The sequence below is a fragment of the Natrix helvetica genome, assembly GCF_964273705.1.
Source record: "Natrix helvetica genome assembly, chromosome: 1".
Lineage (NCBI taxonomy): Eukaryota > Metazoa > Chordata > Lepidosauria > Squamata > Natricidae > Natrix > Natrix helvetica.
The window spans coordinates 350,645,585-350,668,191 of record NC_138548.1 but is presented as its reverse complement, the minus strand read 5'-3'; the positions used below and the strand labels follow the sequence as shown (position 1 = coordinate 350,668,191).

General features: G+C 44.3%; 1 protein-coding gene across 1 annotated transcript in view; it reads right to left on the bottom strand.

Moving 5' to 3' along the window:
- SLC44A4 (solute carrier family 44 member 4) overlaps positions 1-14,450 on the bottom strand; it is an 84,534-nt gene extending 70,084 nt beyond the window's left edge. Inside the window, exon 1 of the mRNA XM_081934301.1 lies at positions 14,279-14,450. Coding sequence (XP_081790427.1) covers positions 14,279-14,321 — 43 coding nt within the window. The 5' untranslated portion in view covers positions 14,322-14,450. The remainder of the gene's footprint in view (positions 1-14,278) is intronic.
- Positions 14,451-22,607: the final 8,157 nt, after the last annotated feature.

The window sequence follows — 22,607 nt, the reverse complement described above, 5'->3', positions numbered from 1 at the left end:
GCCAGCCAGCCAGCCAGCCAGCCAGCCAGCCACCCATCCATCCCCTCAATCCTTAATGCTGATATTCATCCAGTTGTGTTCAACTCTTGGAAATTCTACGGGCCAGGTCTCTCCACATTTTACGATCTTGCATTATTACTTCTTTGAGTTTTTCAATGTCTGCCTGGTGTCGTGAGCTTTGACCGTGTCCGGGGGGGCCTCTATTCTTTGGTAGCCTGATTTCTTTTTACCACTAACTCTTCCAAACATAATTTTTCTCCAGTGAATTCCTTCACATGACATGGCCAAAATAGGTGAGACACAATTTTGTGATTCCCCCCCCCCCCACTTCCTAATTCAGAATTACGATCATAACTGTTGGATCATTGTTCTCCTAACTAAAGAGATAACTAAGGGAATGGACTTCACTTTGCTTTCCCAATCTTGCCCCCTCTATATGTGCTGAGAATTATGGGATCTGAACTGCAACACCTCTGGAGAGGACAAGCTTGGGGACAGCCAAGGGCAATTTTCTGAGTTTTGCTTCCTGCAGAAACAACCACGTGAAACATTATCTAGGACAAATAATACAATTACTCTTATTTGCTTTGTTGCATTTCCTTGTTCTGCTCTCGGCTTTCTCGCCTCTCTTGTGAGGCTGCATCATTTCTGGTCAAACATCCCGGTCAGTTTCCATGGATTCTTTATGTCCCACCCACCTATCCATCCATCCTCTGAAAAACAGGACATTAAGCCCCTTGGCCCAAAGGGGGAGATGGAAGCTGTTTAAGTTGTTGGGTAATTGTTCCAAAGCTACTTTAGAACAATCTGTTCGTAAGAAATCATTAATTTGAGCAGCATTTGGAAGACAGAGTTTAAAATATGCCTAAGGAACTGAACATACTCACTCCAACATTAAGAGAAACAATTTGGGAAAATTCACTAGTGATAATATAACTAGTGGGAGATAGTCTTGGGGGAGCGGAGTCTAAAGTGTCACACAACATACAAAAAAGGGGGTTAACAGAGTTGGAAGGGACATTGTTGGTCATCTTGTCCAACCCCCCACCCAAGCAGGAGACCCTACACCATTTCTGACACATGGCAGCCCAATCTCTTCTTGAAAGCTTTCAGTGATGAAGCTCCCACAACTTCTGAAGGCAACTTCTGTTCCATTGGTTGATTGTTCTCACTGTCAGAAAATTTCTCCTTATTTCTAGGTTGAATCTCTCCTTGATCAGTTTCCATCCATTGTTCCTTGTCTGGCCTTCAGTTGCTTTGGAAAATAGATTGAACCCCTCCTCTCTATCGTAGCCCTTCAAATACTGGAACACCGCTATCATGTTTTCCCTGGTCCTAGACTAGCCATGCCCATTTCCTGCAACCGTTCATTGTATGTTTTGGCCTCCAGTCCTCTAATCATCCTGGTTACAATACAATACAATAGCAGAGTTGGGAGGGACCTTGGAGGTCTTCTAGTCCAACTCCCTGCCTAGGCAGGAAACCCTATACCATTTCAGACAGATGGCTATCCAACATCTTCTTAAAGACTTCCAGTGTTGGGGACTTCTGGAGGCAACTTCTGTTCCACTGATTAATTGTTCTAACTGTCAGGAAGTTTCTCCTCAGTTCTAAGTTGCTTCTCTTCTTGATTAGTTTCCATCCATTGCTTCTTGTTCTACCCTCAGGTGCCTTGGAGAATAGCTTGACTCCCTCTTCTTTGTGGCAACCCCTGAGATATTGGAACACTGCTATCATGTCTCCCCTAGTCCTTCTTTCTCTTAAACTAGACATATCCAGTTCCTGCAACCGTTCTTCATATGTTTTAGTCTCCAGTCCCCTAATCATCTTTGTTGCTCTTCTCTGAACTCTTTCTAGAGTCTCCACATCTTTTTTATAGTGTGGTGACCAAAACTGAATGCAGTATTCTAGGTGTCGTCTAGGGTTGATTTGGTTGTAACTCCTACCTTAGCCATTAAAGCCAATGAAATGTTTTTACAGTTTTCTAAGAGAGAGCATATTTGAAATCAAGTACAAATAGTACTCCACTTACAACCATTCATCTAATGACCATTCAAAGTTACTGGGGAAAAAGGGACTTATGACCGTTTTTCGCAATTACGACCACTACAGCATGCCCGGGGTCATGTGATCAAAATTGGCATGATGATTGGCAACTGGTTCATATTTATGCCGGGTCCCAGGTTCACGTGGATCACCCTTTGCCACCGCCTGATGAGCAAAGCCAATGGGGAAGCTGGATTTATTTAACAGCCACGTTACTAACAGCAACTGCAGTGATTCACTTAACAACGGTGGCAACAAAGGTGATCAAATGGGGGGGGAGAAACTCACTTAACTGTCCTGCTTAGCAACAGAAATGTTGGGCTCAGTTATGGCCGTAAATCGAGGACTCCCTGTTGTTTCCAACTCATACAAGCAACATGACTTTAGGCCGTCTGCTTCTTTAGTTAGAAAAAAATGGACCTTGATTTGAAGGGTTGGGATGGTCTGTATGATGTTTCTCCAGCATTAACATAACCACAGTTTTCCCAACTCAATTTCCTGTTGCTGGCAAAACACACCAAACTATAAATTAGCAATGCAGGCAGGTTTCCAAAAAGCACATTGTAAAAGGCAAAAGGTTGGTCTGTCTTTCGATGTGTCAGGCCAACATTTCTGGAGTTTGAGGTGAATATCAAAAATGATCCAGGAGAACAGCTAAAGGGTTTCCCACAGATAAGATCTACGCAGCCTGGCAGTGTCCCCTGATCGCTGCCTTTCCCCTGTGGTGATATAGACTTAAAAGTATTTTTCGGACTATAAGACGCACCAAGATTTCAAAGAGGTAAGTAAGAAAAAAAGGTTTTTGTCCTCCCCGGCCCCCAGGAGCACTCTGCAGACTTCAGCAGGGCCGGGGAAAGGCAAAAATGCCCCTTTCTGAGAAAATCGGGCAGAAAACGGACCTTTTTTTTTGCATAAATGGAGTTGTTTTTGCCTTCCCCCAGCCTTGCTGAAGCAGCAGAGTGCTGCTGGGGGCTGGGGGAAGGCAAAAACACCTCCATTTATCCAAAAAAGGGCCCATTTTCACCCATTTTCTGCAGAAATGAGGGCATTTTTGCTTTCCCAGTCCTGGTGAAGCCTGCAGGGTGCTGCTGTGGGCTGGGGGAAGGAAAAAACTCTCCCTCCTTCACTCCCTCCCTGTTCCTTCCTTCTTTCCTCCCTGTTTCTTCCTCCCTCCCTCCTTCCATTCCTTCTGCCCTGTTCCTTTCTTCTTTCCTTCCTCCCTCATTGTCCCTCCCTCTCTCCTTCACTCACTCACTCCATTTCTTCCTTCTTTCCTCTCTCCCTCATTGTTCTTTCCTCCCTTCCTCCTTCACTCCCTCCCTGTTCTTTCCTTCTTTCCTCCCTGTTTCTTCCTCCCTCCCTCCCTTCCGCCCTGTTCCTTCCTTCTTTCCTCCCTCCCTCATTGTCCCTCCCTCTCTCCTTCACTCACTCACTCCATTTCTTCCTTCTTTCCTCTCTCCCTCATTGTTCTTTCCTCCCTTCCTCCTTCACTCCCTCCCTGTTCCTTCCTTCTTTCCTCTCTGTTTCTTCCTCCCTTCCGCCCTGTTCCTTCCTTCTTTCCTCCCTCCCTGTTCCTTCCTTCTTTCCTTCCTCCCTCATTGTCCCTCCCTCCTTCGCTCACTCACTCACTCCCCATTCCTTACTTCTTTCCTCCCTCCCATTGTTCTTTCCTCCCTCCCTCCTTCACTCCCTCCCTGTTCCTTCCTTCTTTCCTCCCTGTTTCTTCCTTCCTTCCGCCCTGTTTCTTCCTTCTTTCCTCCCTCCCTGTTCCTTCCTTCTTTCCTCCCTCCCTGTTCCTTCCTTCTTTCCTCCTTCCGTTCCTTCCGCCCTGTTCCTTTCTTTCCTCCCTCCCTCATTGTTCTTCCCTTCCTTTCTTCCTTCCTTCCTTCCTCCCTCCCTCCTTCCTTCACTCCCTCCCTGTTCCTTTCCTTCTTTCCTCCCTGTATCTTCCTCCCTCCCTCCTTCTGTTCCTTCCGCCCTATTCCTTTCTTCTTTCTTCTTTCCTTCCTCCCTCATTGTTCTTCCCTCCCTCCCTTCCTCTCTCCCTCCTTCACTCCCTCCCTGTTCCTTCCTTCTTTCCTCCCTGTATCTTCCTCCCTCCCTCCTTCCGTTCCTTCCGCCCTGTTCCTTTCTTTTCTTCCTCCCTCATTGTTCCTTCCTTCCTTCCTTCCTTCCTTCCTTCCTTCCTTCCTTCCTTCCTTCCTTCCTTCCTTCCTCCCTCCCTCCTTCACTCCCTCCCTGTTCCTTCCTTCTTTCCTCCCTGTATCTTCCTCCCTCCCTCCTTCCGTTCCTTCTGCCCTGTTCCTTTCTTCTTTCCTTCCTCATTCATTGTCCCTCCCTTCCTCCTTCACTCACTCACTCCATTCCTTCCTTCTTTCTTTTCTCCCTCCCTCCCTGTTCCTTCCTTCTTTCCTCCCTCCCTCATTGTCCCTCCCTCTCTCCCTTCTTTCCTTCCTTCCTTGCTTCCTTCCTCCCTCTTACTGTCTGATTCATCATATCGGGGAACCCCATTATTTTCAGAAGGGGCAGAGAAAAGAACATGGCCGCTTAGGAATGCCTGCCAAGATTTTAAAAAGTCAAGTTGGTGCCAGGATGGGGTGACAGAAACCACCTGCCTCCCTCCCGCTTTGTTAAACGTGTGCAACGGCCAATAAAAGAGAATGGGGCTTCAATCGTGCCATCATCCTAACTTTGACATCTAACCCACTCTCCCCCATGGCTGATCTGACGTGGCCTGTATATATAAAAAAACAAACCTGTGGCCAATCTTGTTTTTCTGGGAAACAATTAATGTGAGATTAGACTTTGTTTTCTTCCCCACATGATTGCAGGTCTAATTTTAGACCAACCAGAAAAGGTGACAAAGAATAAAATACAGATAAACATGCAGAACTCTTGTCTATGACTCTGACAGAACATTATAAAAGTAAATTATTACACCCATTTGATCGCTGACATTTCTGGTATCGTGCCCCTCATTTCCTCAAGAACAGCTTCTCCTCCCTGCTGACTTTCCTTTTTTTTAATAAGCTTGCAATCTTTAATAGGCTTCCTCATTTCTCATAGCCAAGGTATTTTCTACGGCAAAAGACCTTCAAAAAAGCATTCCGCCATAGCAAGCGTCCTCACTTATTGCATCACGGTAGGGCATGCTGGTTTGACAGCTGCGGATAGAAAGACATTGCAGAGGGTGGGGAGCACAGCGCAAAACATCGTGGGGCTGCCCCCCCCCAACACCACTAGATGAGATCTCCAGGGCTCGCTGCTTTAGAGGAGTGAGGAGAATCCTCAGAGATGACTCACACCCTGGTCAGCACTTCTTTGCCCTCCTACCATCGGGAAGGAGATATAGAAGCATAGGTAGCTGCACAAACAGGCTGAAGAACAGTTTTTATGCGCGAATGCGAAATAACATCCTAACTAAGCAGTACGGTGGGCGTGCAGGGCAGGTGCAACATGTAACATGTTCACACTGGTGTAATGGGACTGGGTGTCTGTTAATATGATTTATTGGGTTAGGGATATATATATATATATATATATATATATATATATATATATATATATATATATATATATATATATATATATGTGTGTGTGTGTGTGTGTGTGTGTGTGTGTGTGTGTGTGTGTGTGTGTGTTACAATGGATGCTAGCTGATGAGAGCTAAATAGCTCGAAATGGATCTATACTAGTCTCCCTTTATTTTATCAGCACAAATACAACACACACATATATATATATATATATATATATATGTGTGTGTGTGTGTGTGTGTGTGTGTGTGTGTGTATGTGTATGTATATGTATATATGTATGTATATGTATTTGTGTTACAATCCCTGGTATGCCCAAATATGGGAGGGAACTCACTACTCCCCCTTTCTGTCTATCGGCTCACTGCAGGAGACCATCCAGGCAGAAAACCATATTTTTAATGTTGCCTTTTTATATTTGTGTTGTATTTGTGCTGATAAATAAATAAAGGGTGTAGTATAGATCTATTTCAAGCTATTTAGCTCTCATCAGCTAGCCATACCCTTACTGGTATGTATAACACAAATACATACCTATTTCCCTGGCTCAGCTGATAAGGAGGAGAGCCTGTGGCTTAGTGGCTAATACATCTGCCTAATATGTAATACAGCCCAGGTTCGAATCCCAGTAAGGGTATGGCTAGCTGATGAGAGCTAAATAGCTTGAAATAGATCTATACTAGTCTCCCTTTATTTATTTATCAGCACAAATACAACATGTGTGTGTGTGTGTGTCTTCACTGTGGGTTCTTTTGTGCTGGGGGGGTGCACTAAGGGAGCTCAACCAATCTCATTGTACATATGTTGTGCACTGACACTAAAGACTTATTATTATTATTATTATTATTATTATTATTATTATTATTATTAGAGAGAGAGAGAGCCAGAGAGAGGGGGGAGGGAGAAAATGAAAGAAAGACAGAGAGAGAGAGAGAGAGGGAGGGAGGGAGGGAGGGAGGGAGGAAGAGAGAGAGAAAGAGATAGAGAGACACACAGAGAGGGAGGAAGAGAGATAAAGAGAGGGAGAAAGAGGAAAAAAGAATACAATTTCTTTTTCCGCTAATTCCTAGTACAATCAGAGCGTCAACAAGATCAGATCTTGGAGGTGTTTGCCAAACACCTGACAGATATTTTTCCGGGTGCTTCAATAACTTAAGTCAATTTACCTAAGGGACGCTATAACAGAAGAATTTACGGGATCTAAGATTAGTGAAGTGTTCAGGAGACTTAGTTACCTGAATGAGGAAGTATCTTTGTTGCGTATGAAACCTAGTAACCGCATAGCCAGTTTCTGAAATCATGAGATGGTTAGGGAAGGAATTTTGAGTAGATCCTCTGGGTTTTCTTTTAGCAGAAGGAGCTAGAAGGCTAGCTTTATTTTGAAAAATACTAACGAACCCACCCACCACCACCCACCCCGTTTTAGAAGGTCTTGAAACAGAGAATCAACTACCGGTGGTCCTCAATTTACAAAAGTTCCTTTAGTGACCAAAGTTACAACAGCACTGAAAAAAGTAACATGATCATTTTTCACACCAATGATCTTTGCAGCATCCTCATAATTCAGACGCTTGTCAATTGACTCATATTTATGACGATTGTAGTGTCCCGGTGTCATCGGGTCAACCTTTTGCAACCTTCTGACTAGCAAAGTCAATGAGGAAGCCAGATTCACTTAACAATGTTACTAATTTATCAGTTAGTGTTACTAACTGATAAGAACTATAGCTAGACAGCTCGTAAAATGGAAAAACTCACTTAATAAATGCCTCGACTAGCAACGAATATTTTGGGCTCAGTTGTAGTTGTAAGTCAGGGACTACCTGTAACTAAAGTAAAAGAATAGGTGTCTGATAGAAGTGAAAGAAAGAAAGAAAGAAAGAAAGAAAGAAAGAAAGAAAGAAAGAAAGAAAGAAAGACCTAGATTTATAGACCGTTTCACAGTGTTTTACAGCCCTCTCTAAGCAGTTTACCCCCCAACTATCTGGGTCCTCATTTTACCCACCTCAGAAGGATGAAAAGCTGAGTCAAATTTGAGCCACTCAGAATCGAACTCCTGACAGTGAGCAGAGAGTTAGCCTTCAACACTGCATTCTAACCACCATGCCATAAAGGCTCTCTATATAGAAAAATGACTTTCAACTTCTAGTAGATATAAATAAAAGCTCAACTTTCACTCTACAATTAAAATGTACATTCCGTTTTTCAAGGCATTTTTTCAGCAGCTGCCAAAAAAGCCAACACAGTTCTAGGCTGCATCAACAGAGGGATAGAATTAAGATCACGTGAAGTGTTAATACCACTTTATAATGCCTTGGTAAGGCCACACTTGGAATACTGCATTCAGTTCTGGTCGCCACAATGTAAAAAAGATGTGGAGACTCTAGAAAGAGTGCAGAGAAGAGCAACAAAGATGATTAGGGGACTGGAGACTAAAACATATGAAGAACAGTTGCAGGAACTGGGTATGTTTAGCTTAAGAGAAAGAAGGACTAGGGGAGACATGATAGCAGTGTTCCAATATCTCAGGGGTTGCCACAAAGAAGAGGGAGTCAAGCTATTCTCCAAGGCACCTGAGGACAGAACAAGAAGAAATGGGTGGAAACTAATCAAGGAGAGAAGCAACTTAGAACTGAGGAGAAACTTCCTGACAGTTAGAACAATTAATCAGTGGAACAGAAAATGCCTCCAGAAGTTGTGAATGCCCCAACACTGGAAGTCTTTAAGAAGATGTTGGATAGCCATTTGTCTGGAACGGTATAGGGTTTCCTGCCTAGGCAGGGGGTTGGACTAGAAGACCTCCAAGGTCCCTTCCAACTCTACTATTGTATTGTATTGTAAATACTACTAATACTCAACCCCCTAAATTATGATGTCATGTTTGGCGCAAAAAGTCCAAAAGGGTCTTCCAATTGATATTAAATCCAAATGAAATTAAATTTCACAAATGAAGGTGAATATAAATATCCCGGGATAATGTGGCAGGATCAAGTCTGGGTCAGTCACCGGGAGTTTTGTCTTCCAAGCACACATTCAATTTTGCAGGTACTAAGATTGTTGGACGAGCAGGCACAAAAACAGCCAGGGAAGGGATTGAAGCCTGGGAAACAGGCCCCTCGTCAATCAACAGGAGTGCTGATTTACCACCAGCCTATCAATTTCAATTTTTCAATTTTTCAATTTTATTTAATTTCTAGACCGCCCCCTCTCCCCGAAGGGACTTATCAAGTACTTAGAAGTGAGGGCTGGGCAGCACAAGCAAATGACAGATAATGAGTTAAAAGCCAGCCATCGACACACCCCAACCAATATCTAAAAAGCCACTTACAACAGGCACTATAAATACCACACACAGAACAGCACACACTCTGCTAGAGAGAAATTCCTTCAAGATAGGCTCCAGCATGAGTCTGAAAGCTTGGAACACAAAACGTCTGGGGCCCGGTGACCAACCCAGATCAGATCCTGCAAAATTAAATTTAGTCAATATCTATTCTTTCATCAGAGCCACAAGCCACAGAAGCCAGGCAACTCTATCAAGTTTATCAACCATTCCTTCTTTGTGGAATCCTTCCAATAACAGGCATATCAAAATCCTGTTGCTGTTGTCACATGTAAAAACAAAACTCCATGCAATTTGTCCAGGATTTTTGTCCATTAGCCCAACAAAAATCTCTCTGGTCTGAATTATATAGTGACCTTCAGCATTTTTAAAATTAATATCTGTATTTCAGTCCAATTTTTTTTAGCTTGCTTACAAAAGATGGTAAATAATGGCTTCTTTTAAATTTTCCTTCCTATCAGCTTTTTTTTTTTTACTTTCAAAAACACTTTATCAAGTTATATTAAAAAAAGCGATAAGTTCCTGCAAAGGGAAGGAGGACAAAAGTTAAGATGGTGACTGCAACGGCACCGATCAAGTTCTGCTCCTCTTTAACATACATGATGCATGTAAAATGGATGCAGCTTTGATCGCATAACCACGGTCACTATTCTTGAGTTTTTTAACCTCTCCTATGTACATCCAGTTTGATGTGTCTTGGAATAATAATACCCCATAATAAATTAAGATGCATCGTGCGATTTTAGTTTTTGCTCGGTGGGTTGGGTGAACCGAGATAATGGGAACAAACCATCGATGATCATCATTTGATAATCTAGAACAATGTTTCTTGACCTCCGCTACTTTCAGATGTGAGTGGAAGTCTACACGTCTTAAAGTTGGACTTAAGACTTTAGAATAACTTTATTGTCACTTTTAATGTTACTGAGGATGTGAAACACTGGTCAGGAATGATGGGCGAACCCATCTCCATGATGAACTGACACTGTGCCTCGTAAAGTAACCTTTATTGTCAATTTTTTTACAGTGAGCATACTGGCACACATTAAAAATGAAATTCTGTTTCCTGCTCTCAAAAGAAAGTATATATCTACCCACACACATACATATCACACGTATGAATTGGCATTAAAAGGAGCCTTGCTTTCTGATACTCTGTTTCCCTGAAAATAAGACCTCCCCGGATAATAAGCCCAATCAGGCTTTTGAGCGCATGCACTAAAAGAAGGCCTCCCCCGAAAATAAACCCTCCCTGAAAAAATTGCAACACAGCAGCAGCCCTGAGGTGACCACGCTCACCGCCTCCTGCACCTCAAAAATAACAAGACCTCTTCAAAAATAAAGCCAAGTGCTTATTTCGGGGGTCAAAAGAAGATAAGACCCTGTCTTATTTTCAGGGAAATAATGTATATTTTCACAAGAGTCCACCCACCAAACAGTTTAGCCCTGAAGGTTTCATTCTGACTGACAAGAGAGGATGAAAAGCGGATTGTAGACTCTTTCATGCTGAGGGCACTAGATGTGGAATTCAAAATCCTTCTGCAAACCAACTTATGTTCTGCTATTCAGAGCCATTTTGGCCTAGTGGTTTAAAAGGTGCTGGTCTACCCGAGAGACTGGGAGTTCAAGTCCCATCTGAGGCACATAAACCAACTAGGTGACTTTGGGTGAGTCATTCTCTTCAGCCCAATTCATCTCACTGGGTGGTTTATTGTGGGGAAAAGACGAGGAGGAAGTAGGTACGTTGGTGAGTTGAGTCATGGCAACTGGACCTCATTTTCTTTTTTTGTTTGAAATGTTTTGCTGCTTGTTCCAGTAGCTTCTTCCAGCAAGCTAGTTAGGGGGAATCAGTTGCCATGACTCAACGTCCAAACAACTCTACCTGGACGAGTGAGACTCTTCATCCACTAGGATTAGGTATGTTTCAGTGGTGGGATTCAAAAAATTTTACTACCAGTTTTGTGGGTATGGCTTGGTGGGCATGGCAGGGGAAGGATACTGCAAAATCCCCATTCCCTCCCGATCAGCTGGGACTTGGGAAGCAGAGAATAGATGGGGGTGGGGCCAATCAGAGGTGGTATTTGCCGGTTTTCCGAACTACTCAATATTTCCACTACCGGTTCTCCAGAACTGATCAGAACCTGCTGAATACCATCTCTGGTATGTTTAATAATTTATATACAATAACAAAGGTGGACTAAAGACCAAAAAAATAAATACGATAACATCTGCCCTCCCACTTCAAAATGCAGACAGCCAATTTGATGTAGTAGTTAAGGAACCGGGAGATTGTGAGTTCTCGTCTCGCCTTGGGCTCCAAGCCAGCTGGGTGACCTTGAGTCAGTCCCTTTCTCTCAGCCCTAGGAAGCAGGCAAGGGCAAAGCACTTCCAAAATCGGGCCAAGATATTTCCAGGAAGTTGTCAGGACTCTGATCAAAGGCACACAGTCCATTTCCAAAATGTTGCCAAGCAATCTGCAGAGATCCATCTATCCATCCGGGAAGCTGCCAGTGAAACTGGCCCAAGGGCATACACCAGAAGTGGGTCGCTGCCCATTCAGCTCAGGTTGGCCGAACCGGTAGTAGCAGTGGCAGGAGGCTCCGCCCACCCTCCCGGACACTTCTACACATGTGCAGAAGCTTTTGCACCAGTGGTGGATTCAGCCAGTTCGCACCTATTCGGAAGAACCGGTGGTTAACTTTCTAAGCAGTTCCGAGAACCGGTTGTTGGAAGAAATCTCCTTTTGTTTTTTTCCACTTTACAGGGCTAATCATGTAAGGAAGGCAGGAAGGAAACATTCTGGTGTTGTTTCTAGCCTAATCTTTGTTGCCCTGCTTATAGAAACTGCCTCTCTGGTTAACCCTTGTTATATTGTAACAGCTAAGGCAAAGCGCCCATTGACCTGAGTGATGTTGAATTGGCCACGCCCACCCAGTCACATGACCACCAAGCCACACCTACCCAGCTGGTCATTAGGACAGAGAACCGGTTGTTAAATTATTTGAATCCCACCACTGTTCTGTGCGTGTGCCCGAACCAGTAATAAAAAAAAAGGGCAACCCACCTCTGGCATTCACGCATATCACTTCCAAAATCTTGCCTCCCAAAATCTGCAAAGACAATCCAGGAAGTTGCCCGGAGTGAACCCTGATCAAAGTCACACGCATATATACATTCCACTTCCAAAACCTTGCCAGAAAAACTGCAGGGACTAATCCAGGCAATTGCCAAGAATCCACATCCAGTTGTGCAGCATACACGTAACCACACCCATTCCGACACACATCACTTCCAAAATGCCCCCCACACACACAATCCTGCAGATTTATGTATAAGCCAGGGGTGTCAAACTCAAGGCCTACAGGTTGCTTAGATCTGGCCCGCTGGACACCCTGGAAAAGCAAAGGAGCGGACCGTGGTACCTCTGCCAGTGAAAACGGAGCTCGATAGAGCCACTCCCGAGCTCCATTTTCACTGGCAGAGGGTTGCAGGAGGCCATTGCAACCTAAAACGGAGCTCGGGAGCCCGTTTTCACTGGCAAAGTGCTTGGGCCACCACAGGCACCCTCGACACAAGTGACGTCGAGCTGGCCACACCTCCTGCCCCTTTCCCCCGAGGTCAAACACAACCCTGATGCGGCCCTCAATGAAATCAAGTTTGACACCTCTGCTATAGGCAATCTCCAGAGGTCAAGATGGATTCAAAGACACACATATCCGCACAAAAGTACAGGTAGTCGGGAGAGGTAGTCCTCGACTTACGACTGCAATTAAGCCCCACATTTCTGTTGTTTAATGAGACATTGGTTAAGTGAGTTTTGCTCCATTTTACAATCTTTCTTGCCCCGGTTGTTAAGTGAATCACTGCAGTTGATAAGTTAGTAACCTGGCTGTTAAGGGAGTCTGGCTTCCCCATTGACTTTGCTTGTCAGAAGGTCGCAAAAGCCGATCATATGAACCCGGGGCACAGCAACGGCCATAAATATGAACCAGTTACCAAGATTCCAAATTTTGATCACGTGACCATGGGGATGCTACAATGGCCGTGTGGAAAAAAAAATCGTGTCACTTTTTTCGGTGTCATTGTAAAATTGAAGGTCACTAAACAAACCGTCGCAAGTCGAAGACTACCTGAACTGTAGTAAATTAAGAAACTAATAGAAAGTTCCTTCAAATTAAAATTGTCTGTCTAAAACCCAGCAAAGAACAGCCAGGGCACAACTGCTTTAAGTGAATTTCAAACACCGGTAGTCCTCAACTTACAAAAGTTCATTTAGTGACGGTTCAAAGTTACAAAGTCACTGAAAAAAACTGATCGATGACCATTTTTCACAGTTACGACCTTTGCAGCATCCCTGCAGTCACGCGATCAAAATTCAGACGCTTGGCAAACCGATTCATACTTATGACCATTAGCCCAGGGTCGCAGCGACCTTCTGAGTAAGCAAAACAGGGAGGCCTGATTCCCCTTAACAACCGGCTTACTAACTTAATCCACTGCGGTGTTTCACTTCACAACGGTGGCGAGGAAGGTCATACAACGGGGCAAAACTCGCTTAGCCCCTGTCTCACTTGGCAAGGGAATTGTGGGGCTCAATGGCAGTTGTTAAAACGAGGACCAGATTGTAAGAAAGATATCAGCTGAGACCGAGTTTGCATTTAGTTTCTCTTCTTCTTTCTTGGCTGAATTCCAAAGTTTCTTGCCAGCAGAGCTAGGAATTAAAACCGGGCGTGTGTCCACCCAAAAGTGTGAAGACATCTGCTAAAAGTTGCCAGCGATCACAGCTGGCACATTTCCCTCCCAACAGCTCCAACTTCAAACTTCTTTCTTTTTCTCTTTCTTCCCTCTCTTTCCTTCTTTCACTCTCTCTTCTTTCACTGTCTCTTCTTTCTCTCTCTCTCTCTCTCTCTTTTTCCTTTCCTTCTCTTTCTCCTTTTCCTCTCTTTCTTTATCTCTCTCCTCTCTCTCCCTTTCCTTCTCTCTCCCTTTCCTCTTTCCTTCTCTCTCTCTCTCTTTCTTTCTCTCTCCCTTTCCTTTCCTTCTCTCTCTTCCTATCCTCTATTTTTCTTTCCCCTCCCTCTCTCTCTCTCTCTCTCTCTCTCTCTCTTTCTTTCTTTCTCCTTCCCAAATCCTCCTATTTCCAAAGATTCCCTTGCTCTCTCCCCTTGCTTGCCTTTCTCACATTCCTCACAACAGGTCTTAAAAGTCTAAAAAAAGAAAAGCCAGGGTGAGAGGGAGGGGGGGGGGAGGTAAAAGATGGGATCTGCTCCAACCATTGGACTTTCCAGCCTCAACCTACTTTCCCCCACCTTCCCCGTCCCCCCGAGAGCCGCGATCCAGCGCGGGACCTCACCGTACTGGTCGGAAGCCTCGTTGTCTTCTTTCTTTTTGCCCATGTCGAAGCCGGAGAAGGCGTCTTTTCCCCTGCGACCCTGCGCAGAGTCCGGGAGTGATGGAAGGCGGGCGAGCGATCGCAGAAGTCTCCGAACGGGGCGATTCTGAACTGGAACCTGTTGCCTGGCAGTGCTCCGCCCACGCTGACGTCACCGCGGCCCCCGCCCCCCCCGTCGAGCCACACACCTGCGGGCTATGCTCACCTGCCGCTCGCCTCGGCCACGCCCCCTGCCGGCCAAGGCCGCTTTAACCCCTTCAGCGCCGACGCCTCGGAGCTGTTCTCGCTTTGCACCGTCTCCCCACTTCACCCCCCTTTAGATTCAGGTCAGGACGAGCCAGCTGGACTTTCCCGGGTACCGAAAAAGGAAGAACTTGGGTGTAAATGTCTATGGAGAGTCTCGGTTAGCCAGGTCATGGTTGTCCCAAAGGTGACTCCCCCCCCTCCCGGTCCCCAAGAGCCAATTGAACTTTCTGGTTTTTCTTTGAAGACGTTTTGCTTCTCATCCAAGAAGCTTCTTCAGCTCTGACTGGAAGGTGGGAGCTTCAAGAAGCTGATGAGAGTGAAACTTCTTCAAAGAAAAAAAAGAAAGAAAGTGTAGAGTAGAATAGAAAATTCTGCTCTAGAATAGAATAACTTTATTGTCAGTTGGAATGTACGCTAATCAGCATAGATTAAAATGAAATTTTGTTACATACAGCTCTAAAAGGGTCTCCACCTCTAATATACATAAACATGACAACATAAATAAATAAATACAAAATTATGCATATGCCCACATATATGACATAGTGAAACAACACATAGTCCAGATGTATACATGTAGATGGACAGAAAAACGAATCTTATGACTTTACCAGACAGATGGCATAGGAAGCAAAGCTGTTACAGAATCTGGTAGTCTTGCTAGAAATACTTTGAAATTTTCCCCAGAGGGGAGCAACAGATATAGACTGTAAATAAGTATATGGGGTCTCTAACAATGCTTTGAGCTCTAAGCACATAGCACTTATAAGCAGTATCTTGAATAACGGGAAGTGTGTTTCCTATACTCTTCTCAGCTGTCCTCACCACTCTCTGTATGGACTTTCTGAGGCACTGCTGTCACCAAACCAATGGCCAGGACAGGAGGAGAAAGATGTGCTCTCCTCATCTGACACAGGAAATGCAGATGTTGGTTTGCACACTTCACTAAGGATGATGTGCGGAGAGAAAGTCCAGATGTGGAGACTCTAGAAAGAGTGCAGAGAAGAGCAACAAAGATGATTAGGGGACTGGAGGCTACAAAATATGAAGAACAGTTGCAGGAACTGGGTATGTCTAGTTTAATTAAAAGGAGGACTAGGGGAGACATGATAGCAGTCTTCCAATATCTCAGGGGTTGCCACAAAGAAGAGGGAGTCAAGCTATTCTCCAAAGCACCTGAGGGCAGGACAAGAAGCAATGGGTGGAAACTAATCAAGGAGAGAAGCAACTTAGAACTGAGGAGAAATTTCCTGACAGTTAGAACAATGAATCAGTGGAACAGCTTGCCTCCAGAAGTTGTGAATGCCCCAACACTGGAAGTCTTTAAGAAGATGTTGGATAGCCATTTGTCTGAAATGGTATAGGGTTTCCTGCCTAGGCAGGGGGCTGGACTAGAAGACCTCCAAGGTCCCTTCCAACTCTGCTATTGTATTGTATTATACACTGAAAAATACAGTAAGTCTAAGTGTTATGGCTGTTGCCAAGTGCCACTGTAACTCTGAACAGGTGCTGAACTAATGGTCATAACTCAAGGACTATTTGTATCAGAGGTGGGTTGCTCCTGGTTTGACCGGATCGGGTGAACCGGTAGTAGCGGTGGTGGGAGGCTCCGCCCACCCGCCAGGACACTTCTGCGCATGCGCAGAAGCGTCGCGTGCGTGTATGAGCATGCCCGAACAAATAGTAAAAAAATTGGCAATCCACCACTGATCTGTATACTAATGCAGCATCCCCCAACCTTTTGGGCACAACGGACCGGTTCCCTGGAGAGGTTTTTCCGCAGACGGGTCGGTCTGTGGTTTTGTGTGCTGCCTCCATTTCGCGGATGGGGCTTCGCTTGTTTGCACGGTCCAGTTTCTGGCATGCTGTGGCCCAGTGCGGTTTCATGGACTGGGGATTGGGGACCCCTGTACTAATGTACTAACTAGAACTTTTTTGAGACTTTGAGCTCCAAACTCCTTGAGCTTCAAGATTATGATGTTGATTCCTAGCGTTGCTCAATTCTTGGTAATTTTATAGACAAAACCATGTAGCTTTCTTACTAACAGTCCGGGGGTTGTTTCAGATGCCTGCTTTAGGATGTTTTTTTCTTTAAAAAAAAATCCCAGTTGCAACATTTTCTAGCAAGGTTACATCACAGGATTTGGGTGAGAATACGGTTAATATACAGTCCGGATATGCTGCAACTGTTTTTCAGAAGAAGATGGGATTCAGAGGAGGTTGAAAACTCCTGGATAAGTCCTCCACTCTCTGTATATTTTTTATGTGGACCAGAGGGCCAGGTTTATTAACTGTACTGACTTTTTTCTCTGGCAGGAGTGCCTAGCAGTTTACAGAGTCAGCATATGGCCCCTATAAATCTGGGTCCTCGTTTTACTAACCTTGGAAGGATGGAAGGCTGAGTCAACCTTGAGCCGGTGAGACTCGAACTGCCAAACTGCAGCCAGCCAGCAGTCAGTGGATGTAGCCTGCCGTGCTGCACTCTAACCACTGCACCACCATGGCTGAATGATATAAAGTTATGATTTTCACGAATGCGGTAGTGTCTATATTGTTGGTTGTACAGGTAGTCCTCGGCTTAGGACCACAACTGAGCCCAAAATTTATGTTGTTAAGGGAGAACGTGTTAAGTGAGTTTTGCCCCATTTTGCGACCTTTCTTGCCAGAGTTGTTAAGTGAATCATTGCGGTTGACAAGTTGGTAACCTGCTTGTTTGGTGAATCTGGCTTCCTCATTGACTTGGCTTGTCAGGGGGTCGCAAAAGGGGATCCATGAACCTGGGGCACAGCAACGGTCATAAAGATGATCCCGGGATGCGGCCATAAGTACGAACCAGTTGCCAATTTTGATCACGGGATCATAGGGATGCTGCAAAGGTTGTAGCCAGAGATGGTATTCAGCCGGATTGGACTGGTTCCGGCGAAACAGACAATCAGCTGGCCCCGCCCACCTGCCCCTGCCCTATCATGTCCTTTATTTCCTGCTTTCTAGCTCACCTCAATCCCGCGGCACAGCTGATTCCGCCTTCCTCACTGTTCTACTTCCCGTTGCTGACTTGGAAGGTAAGCAGATGAGCTTCTAAGTGCTCCATTTTCGGGACTGCACACAGGTATTTTAAGCATGCGTGCATGCAAAGTATGCATGCATGCGCAAAGCACATGCTCACCAAACTGGTTGTTAAACTGGCAGCATCCCACCACCGATTGTAGTTGTGAAAAATGTCCTCATTTTTTCAGTGGAGTTGTAACTTTGAACGGTCACTGAATGAACTTGTTACAAGTGGAGGACTACCTGTGTTTGCAAGTCAATAGATTTTGAGATACTAAGAATTTGCTAATACCTTTAAAGTTACGTGCTGTACTTTGTTCCCTGAAGCAGCTCCAAAATACCTGTAATCAATCAGCGGGGATTACGAGAGCCGATTGCCAACCCATCTAGAGATTAAAGTGGGGATTTGGTAGGTCAAATGTGTGTTCTACACAAGAGCAACCAGTTCTTTTCTGAACCAATTCATCACTCCTGAAGGGACCAAGTTTTCGTCTACTTCCACCCTCTGCTGGAAGTTTTCACTGTACAAGGAAATACATCTACTCATTTCAAGGATACGCATCACTTCTCTATTGGGTATCGTAGTCATGTCACCCAATTTCTCCAGTTCCCTGTGGTGTCGCACTTCCAACTCCCCTCAGCCTCAGCCTCGGGTGCTAGCTCTATACTCTTTATTTTCCACTAGGTGATAACCCGGCATTGCCCGGGTATTTATTTATAGGGGGAAAATGTCCGGACCAAACATAATTTCTAATGTTGGATTTTTTTCCCCCTTACCAAAGCAAGACAGACCCCTTGTGGAGTACTGTGAAGCTGTTACCATGGCACCTCCATTGCGCTGTACAGTAGAAGCCATTTGAAGGCAGTACAGGAGAAGCCATTTTAAGGCACAACAGGCTGTATCCTAATAGAACACACACCCGAGGGGTGTTAGAAGTGTCTTACCCCCACAGTATTTGTTTCCAGAGAGCAAATCATTTGTATACAAGTTTGGTTGAAATTGCTCGAGGCATTCCAGAGTTATGCTGGAACACACACACACACACACACACAGACCCATTTATATACGTATATAAATTTGCCTGCTTTTCTCTCTCTCGATGCTTTGTAGGGGAAAAAAATATCTCCTCTCTTTTAAGCTTACTTGGGTGGCAGGGGAAAAAAAAGTCAATAGCCCATCATTCCTGGTTTCCTACAGATAAGTTTTCTCCATTGGCAAAGTCTGAAAGAATACAGGACCTCTTTACAGAAGTGAGAGGCAATCAAGCCTGAAGATATGTGTGTGTGTGTGTGTGTGTGTGTGTGTGTGTGATTTGTGTTGATAAATAAATAAAGGGAGACTAGTATAGATCTATTTCAAGCTATTTAGCTCTCATCAGCTAGCCATACCCTTACTGGGATTTGAACCTGGGCTGTATTACATATTAGGCAGGTGTCTTAGCCACTAAGCCACAGGCTCTCCTCCTTATCAGCTGAGCCAGGGAAATAGGTATGTATTTGTGTTACAACCCCTGGTATGCCCAAATATGGGAGGGAGCTCACTACAACACAAACATAGCAAAGGCAACATTAAAAATAAAAATATGGTTTTCTGCCTGGATGGTCTTTCATAATGAGCCGAAGGACAGAAAGGGGGAGTAGTGAGCTCCCTCCCATATTTGGGCATACCAGGGGTTGTAACACACACACACACACACACACACACACACACATATATATATATAGTTCTCAAAGTTCTGACTGGCTAGTCAGCCACACCTTCTTCTACGTCAATCTATTCCAGCAGTTCCCATACCCAAACTTCCTCCAGTTTAAACAGGTAGTTATAATCTACAAAGGCACCAGTGACTTCATACCAACAACTTCCCGGCAAGTTTAATGACAATCTGAGTTGGACATGCCTTTTGCACGCTCCGTCCCCTGGGAGTCACTGAACCACAACTGCTGAATACGGGAGGTGCTGTTTTGTACACTCCAAAGAATAAACACATTGAATAAAATGTAGAATCTTCCTTGTTGCCCAAGGGAAAAAAAATCTCAAAGCTTTACCTACCAATCTCTGTCTTCTGAAATTAACCCAGAGTGTCTTGAAAGTTGGGCACTCAATTAGTAACTTATTAGTCCTTAAGATCTTCTTCACAGGTCCGAGGTTACAGATGAGCAAGGGTTTTTTTTTTGTTTTTTTTTTTGACAATAAGAGCCTTAACTTCCAAAACTTACTTTGGCCAGATACAGGTAGTCCTCGATTTATAACTGTAATTAATCTTGCCCATGATAGCAATAGTGGACTGAAGAGACATAGCAATAGCACTTAGACTTATATACAGCCCTCTCTAAGCAGTTTACAGTGTCAGCTGTCAGGCTGCAGCCATCTTTTCTTTTGGATCTTTGGCCTGCCACACTTTCTATTATTCTACTATGCATTTTCTATTGTGAGAAAATGGGAGGGGCATTGTATGGAGTTAGATGATATGTAGCCATAACAAAATTCTTTCTCGAAAGCCAAGGTCATCCTGTCTTTGCACCTCTGCACCTGACTGGAATTGGATGGGTGGAACTGCCAGCATGGAAGTGGGAGATTGGACCATGTGATGGACTTGTGGATATGGGGGCAAGATCTTGAACTTTCAACTGGGTGGAGAAAACCGGGAAGCTTTCAGATTCGGGTTTTCTCAGATGTGCCAACATGGCTCTCTTAATAAATTGGAATTTTGAGTAATACTTTGCCTTGGACTCTGATTTAATTGTGGATCAGCATTATTACCCCCATCAATCTGGCTCCTCATTTAATCCACCTTGGAAGGATAGGAGGCTGGATCAACTTTGAGTCTGGTGAGATTTGAATTGCCAAATTGCACGCAGCCAGCAGGCAGCAGTCGTGGCCTGCAGTACTGCATTCTAACCACTGCACCACTGTGCCTATGGTCATTAAGTCACGATGGTTGCAAACTGGGTTACTGTGTGACTGGACCCAACTTCACGATTTTGTGGTGGTGAAATAGCCCAATGGTCCAAACAAACCCGTTGGTTGAAAAGCTAATGCAATATTTGACACGCTTTGCCAGAAATAAACACCTGGTTGGGTTGGTTTTTTTTTTTTTGCAAACCATAGTAAATTGCAATCATGTGTTTACAAATGGGTGTAAATACAGGTAGTCCTCGACTTACAACAGTTCGCTTAGCGACTGTTGAAAGTCACCACGGTTCTGAAAAAAGTGACTTGTGTCCGTTTTCCACACCTACGACCATTGCAACATCCCTGTCACATGATGAAAATTAAATTCAATAAGTTCATATTTATGTCGGCTGCAGTGTCCTGGGGTCATGTAATCCACTTTTGCAAGCTTCTGACAAGCAAGTCAATGGGGCAGTCAGGTTCACTTAACCATGTCACTATTGCATTCACAAATGCAATGATTCACTTAACCATGGCGGCAAGAAAAGTCTTAAAATGGAGCAAACTCACTTAACAAATGTTTCATTTAGCCACAGAAATTTTGGGCTCAGTTGTCTTCGTAACTCGAGGACTTACCTGTATGGGCTGATTGCCAAGCACCCAAAATACAATTCTCTGATTGAGGGTAGTCATCAGAACTCAATTTTAAGTACCATTTGTTGGTGGGGGGAGGTGGAGGTCCATCGTGTCTTCAAATGCTTGCTAAGCGGTCATAAATTGAGGACTACCTGTGAAGGGCTAGCTGCATCATGAAACGGAAAGCAGTGGCTTCTCACTAATGTAGCCGTTCATGAAGACAGCAGTGAAAGAGGAATCCGTGTACTACAGGACATGGGGGCGATTTTACGATTGGCTTGAAAAAAAAGAGATAAATAAAAAGAGAAAGGAACAAAACATGAAATAAAATATCTCAGATGACACATTATTAAATTAGGGAGAGGGGGAAATTAAAAAAATGTTAAAATGCAAACACACAAGCGGAAAAATGACATAAGTGGAACTAATATTAGAAATAAAATGTAAACAGAGAAAATGATCTATATGAAAATATAAAGTTGGGATAGCAGAAATGCCACCCCGAGAAACCATCAGAGAAAATAAATAAGTAAGGGCAACAAAGGAAAGGAGGGGGGATGAGGAGGGAAAGGAAGGAAGGAAGGAAGGAAGGAAGGAAGGAAGGAAGGAAGGAAGGAAGGAAGGAAGAAAGAAAGGGTAAAGCAGAGAAAGCAACGGTGGGGAATTAAGAGTAGGAGAGAGGGCAAGAAAGAGGAGAAGGGAGGAGGAGCAGGGGAAAGAGAGGAGAAGAAGAAAGGAGGAAGGAGAGGAGAAAGAAGGCAGAGAAGAGAGGTTGAGAAGATGGAAGGAGTGAGGTTGTTGCAGAATAAGATGGAGACACGGGATGGCAAGAAAGTGACCCAAACTGGTGTGTGTGTGTGTGTAAAAATGAGTACAGAGACTAATGATGAATAGATACAAGTTAAATAGCAATTATAAGAATCTATATCTATGAATGACTTTGAAAGGGGGCAAAAAAACTTTAAAAAAAAGGGCAGCAGTGAATAATTTAAATGACTGTCATTTCAAACATTGTTCAGTTTAAACACAGGAAGAGATGGGAACATTAGGGGACCATATCAGTGGTGAAATCCTCTGGAGTCTGCTACCGGTTTGGTGAGTCTGCTACCTGAGGCACGCCCACGCACCACTAAAAAAGGGACATTTTGAAGCCTTCCGAGCCTGCAAAGGTAAGTAGAACAGGGGGGGGGGGGAGGAAATCTGCTGTGCCATGTGATTTATATTAGCTAGAAAGCAGGAAATCCGACAATTCTAGCTACCGTATTTTACAGAGTATAAGACGCACCAAGGTTTTGAAGAGGCAAATTAAAAAGAAAAAGTTTTTGCACTCTGCAGACCTCCCCAAAATGGCCCGTTTTTCGCAAAAACAGACCGTTTGTTTTTTTTTAAAAAGGGACTTTAGGTGGCTTGTAGAGTGCTCCTTGGGGGGTGGGGCAAAATTGAGCAAAAAACGGCCTGTTTTTC